Below are 12050 nucleotides of genomic sequence, written 5' to 3'. Positions count from 1 at the left end.
TTTCACCATGTTGGTCACGATGGTTTTGATCTCTTGACCTCGTGATCCGCCCACCTCGGCCTTCCACAGTGCTGGGATTACAGGCATGAGAAACCATGCCTGGCCAGCTTTTTTTCTTACTGAGTTCTCTTTTTAAGTTAAAAAAAGTAGTTGCGGTAGAATATATATAACCTCAAATTTCCCATCTTAACCAGTAATTTTTAAGTGTACTGTTCAGTAGTAGAGCATTCACAGTGCTTTGTATCCAGTCTCCAGAGCACTTTTCCTCTTGCAAAACTGAAACTCTTTACCCCTTAAACAATAACTCCCCATTCCTCCTCTGCCCAGCCCAACAACCACCATTCTGCTTTCTATCTCTCATGACTATGCTGAGTACTTTAGATTAGTAGAATCATAGAATGTTTGTCTTACTGTGACTGGCGCCTATTTCACTTAGCATAATGTATGCAAGGTTTATCTGTGTTGTAGCATTATGTCAGACTTTCCCTCCTTTTTATGGCTGAATAATATTCCATTGTACATTCATACCACTTTTTATATATTCATTCATCTGTTGATGGACACTTGGGTTGCTTCTACTTTTTGGCGATTGTGAATAAAGCTGCTGTGAACTTGTGTGTACAGATACCTCTTTGAGATTCTACTTCCTTTCTTTTGGTTATGTACCCAGCAGTGGACTTGCAGTAGTAACTGCTTATAGGAAATTAGGAAAATACAGAAAAACATGAGTAATAAATTTAAGTCATTCATTAAGCTGCCTTCCAAAGAGAACAGTTACCAGTATTTTGTTGTCTGCTATATTTTGTGATTTTTTTTCTATGTATAGTTAGAATTAAATACTGTAAAAACTATTTTACACTCTTCTTTTAACTTAGGTACCATAATGTAAGCATTCTTTTCTTTTTCCAGAGAATAGTCTATTTGAGTTGCATAACATAAATCAGTGCTATACAAAAATAATAAAAATATTTTGCTCTTTTATTTACAAATTAATTTCATAAACAAACTATATGTAACATGATAAACAAAAGTTCTTTACTTCCATCCTTTATGGCTGGAAAAATAAATTATTTTAATAGCTATTTAAATCTGCTTCCTGTTTCCAGAGAAATTAATGTATTATGTTTTTTTTTTTTTTTCAAATTATCCCTAACCTTTAAACAAACTTAAGAGTAGATACTGCTGCTATTTTTACATAGAATTGTAAACAGCCTTGTTAAAAAGTGGGAGTAGGCCAGGCTTGGTGGCTCACACCTGTAATCCCACACTCTGGGAGGCTGAGGCAGGCAGATCACCGGAGGTCAGGAGTTTGAGACCAGACTGGCCAACATGGTGAAACCCCCATCTCTACTAAAAATACAAAAAATTAGCTGGGCATGTTGGTACATACCTGTAATCCTAGCTACTTGGGAGGCTGAGGCAGGAGAATTACTTGAACCCAGGAAGTGGAGGTTGCAGTGAGCCAAAATTGCACCATTGCACTCCATCCTGGGCAACAGGAGTGAAACTTCATCCCAAAAACAAATCAAACAAAACAATACAAAACAAATAAAAGATAGAGTATATTTCCACTAGTTAGAATTGAACTTAATAAAATATAAACATTTTATAAACCCTACAATTCAGGCAATTTGATTTAGTTATGACTAATCTATAGGAATATACAGTACAAATTCAGTCATCCACAATTAAGAACATCTATAAATAAAAATTTTGCTATGTTCAGAATAAGATTTTATTCATATTCTTCAAAGGTAGCTTTGTTCCCAGTAGATCTCTCTCTTACTATTTCTGTATATTTTAGGAGATGTTTTCAATTCAAAAAGAAGTAACATCTAGTTATTTGACTTTTTGTTTTGTTCTTGCTTGAAACTGCTCTGTTTTGGTCTTTTCTTTTTTCTTTTTTTGAGACGGAGTCTCCCTCTGTTGCCCAGGCTGATGTGCAGTGGTGTGATCTCGGCTCACCGCAACCTCTGCCTCCTGGGTTCAAGTGATTCTCCTGCCTCAGCCTCCCAAGTAGCTGGGATTACAGGTGCCCTCCACCAGGCCTGGCTAATTTTTCTTATTTTTTTAGTAGAGACGGGGGTTTCAACATGTTGGCTAGTATGGTCTCGAACCCCCAACCTCAAGTGATCCACCCACCATGGCCTCCTAAAATGCTGGGGTTACAGATGTGAGCCACCATGCCTGGCCAGTTTTGGCTTTTTGATCCTTTTCTGGCATTTCCCAAAATCTCAGGTCCTTTGCAGCCTGCCTAAACTGCTAGTCACTGATTATTTTTTGTTTGGTGCCATTTTTAACTTTTAATCTTGCTGAACAAATGCTTGAAGGAACCAAATACATCTGGCGTTCTCTCCCTCTTAATTGTTTAAAACCAACAGCAGACAAACAAAAAAACCTTTGTAAGCATTTTTCTGGCTGTGTAATATTTAATCAGATGGATATACTCTTACTTTATGTTATTTCCCTGTTGGATATTTGTTTTTAGTGTTGTGCTGTTACAAAATTATACTCTTCAAACATTGTTTGTATTTTTGTGTTTTTAATTACCATCTTAGAAATAGTTTAGATACCAAGTTTCTAGGTTACAAAGAATGCTGCCTAACTTTTAGAAAGGTTGTGGCAGTTATGTTTTTTTACATCTTGTTATTTTGTAAGAGAATATTGGTGTATGTTTAAATTTATTCATTTCTGTGCCTCTTACTGATGAAATTGTTTTTGAGATCCAAATAACTTATTGATGAATTTTAAAAATATTTATTAGCTATTTATAAAAAGTATAAGGTGTGACTTTAGAAGGTTTTCCCACTTATCTGGGATATATTAAACAGGAAAGACAAAGAAGGACTTAGGAAAGTGAAGTTTGGAAATGTGTGCTCTGTTGACATTATTTAGCTTATTTGAACTTGTTTCAGACTTTTATTCATTTTATTGTGGTACCATCATATTTATTAAATATTGTATATCTTTATGTATAACATTCTTATTTGGGTGGGGTTTTTTTAATAGTACTGGAAAAAGTATATTTAATTTAATTTTGCTGCAGGTGCAAACCCGTAGTGCTGATGAACCAATGACAACATTTGTTGTCTGTAATGAATGTGGAAATCGATGGAAGGTATGGACCCTCTTGGATTCATATTATACTCGCTTATAATAGAATGATTTCTTCTGGTCTTTTCATAGGTCCATCTAGATATCTAAATATATACAGATATGCTCACACTATCCAGTACTCTTGTAGTCCCTACTTGTAATGGAATATACTATTTTGTATCCTACTAGAAATAAAGGGTATTAACTTGACTTTACTACCTTTATTTGTTTTGGTGCAGGAAAGAGGGAGTGAATCTTAACTGTTCAATTATTATATCACTGTCCTATATATCCTATATTCATTACATTGTTATGACTCTTTTACTTCCAGAAAATCTGTATGTGTTTAATTACTTGTTTTAATAGATTTTGATTTTGGAAAAAAAAATTTTCCCCTTGTTGAAATCAAACCCAATGACATGAGCACTGATGTGGTTTGGTAGGCTTTGCACTAAGCCTTCATATTGCCTGTGTGCTCTTGAATTATTAGTCCCACACAGGCAAGTTTATATTATTTAAATGATTCCTTCTTGAGTGATTTTGTGAACCAAAAGAATAAAATTTAAATTTGGGAGCAGAAGTACACATCAGTATTAAAAACATTTTAATTATTATTGTAGATGTGAATGATAAGGGTGGTGAGGTTCAGAGGCTTACGTGGTAGGAATTTAGTCTTTGGAATCATACAGACTGATTTTGAAGTCCCTTGCCACTTCCCATTACTGAGCTATATTGTTCTTACATATTAAATGTGAATAGTACCTTTCATTTCCGATTGTGAAGAGTAGAGATAATATATTTAGTGTGCCTGATAATTGTTGGTGTTCTAAAAATGCTGGCTATTTTTATTAGTTTTTCTGAAGTTTGTACAAAATTCTTTTGTTTTTCATTTATACTTACATAGGCTTTTCAGTTTAATGCTTTTTGAAGTATTCACTTAGCTTAAAGCATTTTCTGAAAATCAGAAGTTAACTAGAAGCCATGAAATGAACTAGAAGCCATTTGGTCCAGGGTCCCAAACCATATTGAGGATATCTATTTGGCTTCTTCAACATTCCACTTTAAGGGATTGGGGCCAGTACCTATTTTATTTATTCTTTTTTCTTTTTTTTTGAATTAGAGTCTCACTCTGTTGGCCAGGCTGGAGTACAGTGGCGCTATCTCTGCTCACTGCTGCCTTTGCCTCGCAGATTCTAGCAATTCTTCCTCAGCCTCACAAGTAGCTGGGATTACAGGCATGTGCCACCACACCCAGCTAATTTTTGTATTTTTAGTAGAGACAGGGTTTCGCCATGTTGGCCAGGCTGGTCTCGAACTCCTGACCTCAGGTGATCTGCCTACTTCGGCCTCCCAAAGTGCTAGGATTACAGGCTTGAGCCACTGTGCCCGGCCCAGTACCCATTTTATTACATACAAAGAATTAGTTCTGAGCTGGAAAGATTTACTGCTATTCAAAGTGTCTTCATGGCTTGAAACAGTGTTTCCTCCCCTTCTGAGGTTGCAGAAGCTGTCCTTGGTCTAGGATAGGGACATTCACCTTCTTTTTCAATCCTGTTGAGCAAATTTGGCCTATTCTCTTGGATTTGTTTTGCATGATGGATCATTTTTATTATGGTGATGAGATGTGCAGTGCAGTTTGTTCTGAGTGCATTCGGTTTGTGACACAAGTTTTGACGTAGTACTTAATCAAATTTAAGAAAGTTCAATTTAGGATAGAAAGCTGATTCCTAGGGTGTGGCATATTTTAACAATTCAAATTTGGAATGGTTAATTTTTTTTTACCTTTAAAACATTATAAAGAGGTATTTAATAAAAATGCTAAAATTGTTTTATACAAGTTCTTTAGTTACATGTTCCTAATAGTTCTAAGTTGGGAAAGTTAGACACTTAAGATAGGTGATTTTCATGTGTGAAAAAATACAGCATGTTTTTTAAAAATGCATCTATTTTAAAAGCAGTATCAGGTGTATGCTGTATTAAATGTGGAATGTACCTTACTGGTATTTAAAGGTCTCACAAAATGTTTTTTCTTTTTTGACAGTTCTGTTGAGTTGGAAGAATTGGCAAAATATCTGGACCATTAAGAAAACAGATTTTGTAATTAGCTTTAAACTAGGCCAAGCAACTAGTTTTCCTGCAAATCAGATTTTTAAAGCAACATACATCCCTTGGGTTAGACTTTGGTTTTGACCTAACATCTCTTCCTTAAATGCCTTCTTAGTTTCAGATCTGTAAGGAGACTATATAATAATTGTATGGTATCTGTTTCAAAACATATTTTTTCCATGTTTATAAGTAACTTGATATTAAACTTTTATCAATTAAACTTCTGGCAATATTTTTTCTTTTTCTTTTCTTTTTTTTTTTTTTTAAGACAAAGTTTTGCTCTTGTTGCCCAGGCTGGAGTGCAATGGCACAATCTTGGCTCACTGCAACCTCTGCCTCCCAGGTTCAAGAGATTCTCCTGCCTCAGCCTCCTGAGTAACTGGGATTACAGGCATGTGCCACCATGCCCAGCTGATTTTTGTATTTTTAGTAGAAATGGGGTTTCTCCATGTTGGTCAGGCTGGTCTTGAACTTTTGACCTCAGGTGATCCACCTGCCTCGGCCTCCCAAAGTGTTGGGATTATAGACATGAGCCACCCCACCCAGCCAATGTTTCTTCTTTCTTAAAGGAAAATATACCTTAACTTTTCTTTTTTTACAGTGTGAAACAAACACAGTAGAAATTCTGTTATTAATACATAAATGAAAATACATTTTCTTCCATATTGACATGTAGCTACAGATATTAAAGGAGGAGAAAAGTTAATATAATTTTAGGTTTACCAAATATGGTGTGTATTCAAATAATACTTGACCAGCTTATCTAAAGTGTACATAATATTTGAGCTAGCTTATGAATTTAATTATTATGTTTGCAAGCTTCGAATATTAGATATTATTTTGCATCTGTAACTAACCCTGATCATTTCTTGTAATTTCTTGTACATGTATATTACTTGTTCTTAATAGATTTTACTTTTGGGAACAAGACTTTGTTGAGATCTTTTTGATTTTGCAGTTAATTTACCTGTTTGACTTCATAATGTGTTTTAGTTTTGCAGAAGAATACTGTTGTAGTTTAGAAGGCTTTTCATAAATCCCCTCACAGGTAAAGATGAAAATTTCCCACTATTTTTTCCCCTCGTAGGAAGACATACTGGAAAGAAAATGTTTAGCATCTTAGTATAGTGTAGCTGTTGTAAACAGTTCATGATTCAATTTTGATTCGGAAATCTATACTGACCAAGGATTAATCTTCAGGTTTGTGTAAATCATTAAATCTGTGGTCTTTCATGTGGAGATTGATAGAAAATATTTTTGTCTTATTTGCTGACTTTTTCTGTCAAAGAGTGAGATTGTTGAACAAACTGAATATATGGGCTATCGCAAGTAGCTTTACAGTACAGATCTTACAATTAAGTTTTTCTTTTTGTTAAAGTGTGTACCATTTTTTCTGTTTGGAGTAAGACAAACATTGTTTTCACATAGGTTCCTTAGGGTACACTTGCTCTAGCACACTTTAAAGGCCACTGTTGCAAAGTCTACATTTTATGCTGAATCATTCTGTCAGACAACCGTAGAAAGACCTCTGTACATGCTTTGCACTCTCCTTTGCTCCCTTTTTCCAGTTTCTTATTTTGTTGTAATACAGAAAGCAGCATTTTTAAATGTCCATGTTAAGAATCGGGACACCGGTACCAACCCACCTCTATGTTGTCAGTTCATAGTTGATGATTTTGTTTTATCCTTTCAAAACTAAAGTACATTTTTGAAAGAATGAGTTTCAAAATAATCTCACTTTTAAATTAAGTGATCCATTTTAAAATTTGTAATTCAATAAAGTTTTTTTTGTTGTTAAACATATATCACATTGTGTCATTTTATTTAGACATTGAAGCTTGCTTTATCTTTTGTTTAACTACACATCCCCTCTCCCCTCAACTACTGAAGTATTTCTAAATTACAGTTTTAATTAAGTTTAATTAAAGTTACAGTTTTAATAATTAATTTAGTTACAGTTAATTAACTTAATTAAGTTACAGTTTTAATACAGTTTTAATTTAATTTAAACTACTGAAGTATTTCTAAATTCCAGTTTTACTGAAGCCTGGTCTTCAGTAAAAACTAGTAGTCAGCAGTACTACAGACTTTCTTGTCTTTTCCTGGTCCTCTGGTGATGGATGGAGTGGCAGGTTCTGAGTATGTGAGCGCATCCCATGTGTATATTTAATTTAATGTGAGAGACCAAATTGTGAGTCTTGCTATTGGAAAATACTAGCCTTTTTTTTTTTTTTTTTTTTTTTTTTTTTGAGACAGCGTCTTGCTCTGTCTCCCAGACTAGAGTGCAACGGCACAATCTCAGCTCACAGTAACCTCTGCCTCACAGGTTCAAGCAATTCTCCTGTTTCAGCCTCCCAAGTAGCTGGGATTATAGGCGCCCACCACCATGCTCTGCTAATTTTTGTATTTTTTAGTAGAGACAAGGTTTCACCATGTTGGTCAGGCTGGTCTCCAACTCCTGACCTCAGGTGAGCCACCATGCCTGGCCCAATACTAGACATTTATAAAGTAACTGGAAGTAAATATTAAGGGTAATATTTTATGACATTTACTTTCAGGGCAAAGTAAGTGTGTTAAATGAACAAAGGAATTAGACAAATACAGATAATGAAGAATCATCCTGTGAAAGCAGAAAATAACAATCTTGGTTTTCTAACTTACCTGAGTGATGATGAGCATTGGTTTATAAATTTTGCTAAGCTGTGGCAAAAATTCAGAAATTAAACCTATATACACAACTTACAAATGACAGATATTTTAAGTACTAACAAGATAGCAAAAGAAATAACAGGCTGTGCTTTGAATTTTTATAGCTACATAGTGGTGGTCCTTATGGGTCAAATTGTAATTTGTGGATCTGAATGGACTTTATTTCTCTCTCTCTCTCTCTTTTTTTTTTTTTTTGAGACAGAGTCTCACTCATTTGCCCTCACTGGAGTGCAGTGGCACAATCTCTGCTCACTGCAACCTCCGCCTTCTGTGCTCAAGTGATCTCCCACCTCAGCTTCCCAAGTAGCTGGATTATAGGTGCACACCAACACACCCAGCATTTTGGTATTTTTAGTAGAGATGGGTCATGTTGTCCAGGTTGGTCTCAAACTCCTGGACTCATGCAATTCGCCTGCCTCTGCCTCCCAAAGTGCTGGGATTACAGACTTGAGCTACCATGCTCAACCATATTTCTCAAAATAAAAACTACAGTTAGAGTTGTGATGTAAAGAGTTTTAATCAATAGGTGTTCCCAGACTGGGCTTGGTGGCTCACACCTGTAGTCCCAGCACTTTGGGAGGCTGAGGCAGGAGGATTGCTTCAGCCCTGGAGTTCAAGATCAGCCTGGGCAACAAAGTAAGACCCTGTTTCTATAAAAAATAAAAAAATTGGCTGGTCATGGTGGTGCATACCTGTGGTCTCAGCTGTTCAGGAGGCTGAGGCAGGAGAATCCTTTGAGCACAGAAGATTGAGGCTGCAGTGAGCTGTGTTTACACCACTGTACAACACCCTGGGGAACAGAATGAGACCCTATCTCAAGGAAAAAAAGCCAGACCAGTGAGGTGGCTCATGCCTGTAATTCCAGCACTTTGGGAGGCCAATGCAAGAGGCTTGCTTGAGCTCAGGAGTTTGAAACCAGCCTGGGCAACATAGCGAGACCTTGTCTCTATAAAATTTTTAGAAAACAAAAAATTGTTTTCTATCTCCACTTTATTTAGTTGTAGAAAATTAGCCATTCAAGATGAATTGTATATCCAACTGGGAAACACGATGGGGATAATCACTGAATTACTAGTGAAAGCCACATATGAGGCCAGGCGTTGTGGCTCATGCCTGTAATCCTAACACTTTGGGAAGCTGAGGTGGGTGGATCACCTGAGGTCAGGAGTTTGAGACCAGCCTGACCAATATAGTGAAACCTCGTCTCTACTAAAAATACAAAATTAGCTGGGCATGGTGGCACATGCCTGTAATCCCAGCTACTTGGGAGGCTGAGGGAGGAGAATGGCTTGAACCTAGGAGGTGGAAGTTGAGGTGAGCCCAATTGTGCCACTGCACTCCAGCCTGGGTAACAAGAGCAAAACTCTGTCTTTAAAAAAAGCCACATATGAAAAGACCATTCTTAAAAATGCTTCTTCATGGGAAATAGGACAGAGTTACTGACAAATTCCTAGGAAGTAATGGAAACATTATGTTGAACAATGTTTAAGTAAACTGAAGTCAGTAAAAAGTAATAGTGGAGTGGAAAAAACAGCTCATAATCATGGCTATATTCGATAACTAACAGCTATAACTTAGTAGAGGTGAAGTTGGTAAGTTCTTGTGGGAAACGTGTTCACTGTTGTATCTTCAGCATCCAGAAGAATGCCTGTCACATAGTAGGTGCTCATGAAATAGTTTTTCTTGGATATGTCTTTGTCAATGTGTTACATGTTGTCCTTGGCTCTTCAGGAGCTAAGATGTAAAGAAAGAACGTTCCATGGGTTGAGGACCAGCAGAGGTAGAATGGATAGTTACTGGTTGGTCATGTTTTAGACTCCAACTTTAAAATAAGGAATGTAAGGAGTTAGAGTCTTGGGAGATCCCTTTTGGTGCTTTATTTCTGCAAAGTGATGCAACAGTTTCAGTGTACTCTTTTACTTGTTTGTCCAGCTGGGGGATGGAAAATGAAAGCACAGGGAGCTATCTCAGGTGACTTACCTTGTTCTGATTCCTCTCCCTGGATGCTATATAAAGATAGCTAATTATTTTTCCTCTTAATGGCCGTGTCTTCAAAAAGACATTTCATATGTGATATCCCATACAGTCTGGTTAAATTAGTCCAAGTGTTTTTATAATTGGATGACTGAACTACTTTGAAATAAATGTTACTTATAATGCCAATGTGAGAGTATAGCAGGTATTTAAAAAGCAAAAACTGAGCACTGGCATTGGACTGTGATAGCTATAGCTTCTGTCTGCTGGGTATTAGCTCCCAAATACTTTACTAATTTATTTAGGGGCAACTTCACCCCTTCTCCCCTGTACATTACTCTGGATGGGTCTCATTCACAGTGTCCCCGTACCCCATGTGCATCCTTGAGATTCCCATATGAACAGGTACAGCTAAGCCAGCACAGCTGCGTTTGGGACTCCCTGCAGCTTTTTGCCTACTACATGCCGAGATCCTGTGTGAATGAAGCTGAGGGGAGCTGAGATGGAGAGAGAGCCCTGATAATATCGGACGTCTCGATCTAGCCATGTGGTGGCTCAAAAAAAAAAAAAGGAAAATGTGGTATGTATGTGTGTGTGTGTGTGTGTGTGTGTGTGTGTGTTAGTTATACAATGAAATATTACCAGTGAAAATAAGGAAATCCTGCCATGTGTACAATGAAATATTAGCCATAAAAATAAGGAAATCCTGCTCTATGTGACAGAATTGATAAATCAGGATAGTGGATGAACCTTGAAGACATTATGCTAAGTGAAGGAAAGACAAATACTGCATAGAATAGTTAAACTCATAGAAGCAGAGAGTAGAATAGTGTTTGCCAGGGGCTGGGGAGAGGGGAAGTACGGAGCTGCTGTTCTATGGGTATAAGGTTTCAGTTAATATTTCATTTCCTTCTTTTTTTTGAGATGGAGTTTCACTTTTGTTGCTTAGGCTGGAGTGCAAGGGCAGTCTTGCTCACCACAACCTCTGCCTCCTGGGTTCAAGCAATTCTCCTGCCTCAGCTTCCTGAGTAGCTGGGATTACAGGCGCCTGCCACCATGCCCAACTAATTTTATATTTTTAGTAGAGACAGGGTTTCTTCATGTTGGTCAGGCTTGTCTCGAACTCCCAACCTCAGGTGATCTGCCCGTCTCGGCCTTCCAAAGTGCTGGGATTACAGGCGTGAGCCACTATACCCGGCCTACATTTTCCTTTTTTTTTGAGATGAAGTCTCAACTTGTAATGACTCAGATGATAAATATTTGTGCGGAATACTCCTGCAATGTTAAAAAATGGCCCCCAACACAGTAGGTATGACTTAGGAGGTCAGGTTTCTTGGAGGAGGTAAATCTTAAAGAAATGATAGGATTTTGCTGGGTAAAGAGTGGAATTTTAGAGGCCGGGTGTGGTGGCTCAGGCTGGTAATCCCAGCACTTTGGGAGGCTGAGGTGGGTGAATCACCTGAGGTTGGGAGTTCGAGACCAGCCTGACCAACATGGAGAAACCCCGTCTCTATGAAAAATACAAAATTAGCAAGGCATGGTAGTGCATGCCTGTAATCAACTTGGGAGGCTGAGGCAGGAGAATCCCTTGAATCCAGGATATGGAGATTGCAGTAAGCCGAGATCATGCCACTGCACTCTAGCCTGGGCAACAAGAGTGAAACTCGGTCTCAAAAAAAAAAAAAAAGTGGAATTTTAGAGAGTTAGATCAGGTAAGGGACAGCAGAAACCAAGTTTTCAGGAACAGTCATGAAGGTCTGAGTGGCATATGCTGCTGTTCTACACATCTGTGTTCTAGAGTCTAAAACAAAAACAAGGCTGGCTAGGGAGCCAGTAGCCTGAGTCCAGAGGGCCTTGCTTGTATGCTGGGCCAGGAACTGGGTTTTGACTCCAAGCAACCAGGAACTACTGAAAGATATTAAGGAGTGGAGGGATGGTGGGTGACGAGAAGAAATTTATGTGAGAATGACCGCCTGAAGGCATTTGAAAGATGGATTTGAATGGGCTGAGACTGGGTGCAGGAGACCAGGTGTGAAACTCTTCTGGCAATGATGCCAATAAGAGATGATGGGGATCAGAAGAAAGAGAAACGTGAGAAATATTTAGGAGGTAAAATTGGCAAGGCTGGGTGATTATGTGTGGGAGGAGAAAGAGAGGAAGAGTCA

The 12050-nt window shown here is 37.7% G+C and overlaps 1 protein-coding gene across 1 annotated transcript in view; it reads left to right on the top strand.

Annotated features, from left to right (window-relative positions):
* Positions 1-7005, top strand: part of TCEA1 (transcription elongation factor A1) — a 53201-nt gene extending 46196 nt beyond the window's left edge. The window contains exons 9-10 of the mRNA XM_012442940.3: positions 3047-3118; positions 5138-7005. Coding sequence (XP_012298363.1) covers positions 3047-3118; positions 5138-5146 — 81 coding nt within the window. The 3' untranslated portion in view covers positions 5147-7005. The remainder of the gene's footprint in view (positions 1-3046; positions 3119-5137) is intronic.
* The last annotated feature ends 5045 nt before the right edge of the window (positions 7006-12050 follow it).

The sequence above is a fragment of the Aotus nancymaae genome, unplaced genomic scaffold (assembly GCF_030222135.1).
Source record: "Aotus nancymaae isolate 86718 unplaced genomic scaffold, 86718_ANA_hifiasm-v0.15.2.pri h1tg000036l, whole genome shotgun sequence".
Classification (NCBI taxonomy): domain Eukaryota; kingdom Metazoa; phylum Chordata; class Mammalia; order Primates; family Aotidae; genus Aotus; species Aotus nancymaae.
The sequence above is the reverse complement of the archived record's forward strand: the minus strand, read 5'-3'. Positions and strand labels throughout refer to the sequence as shown.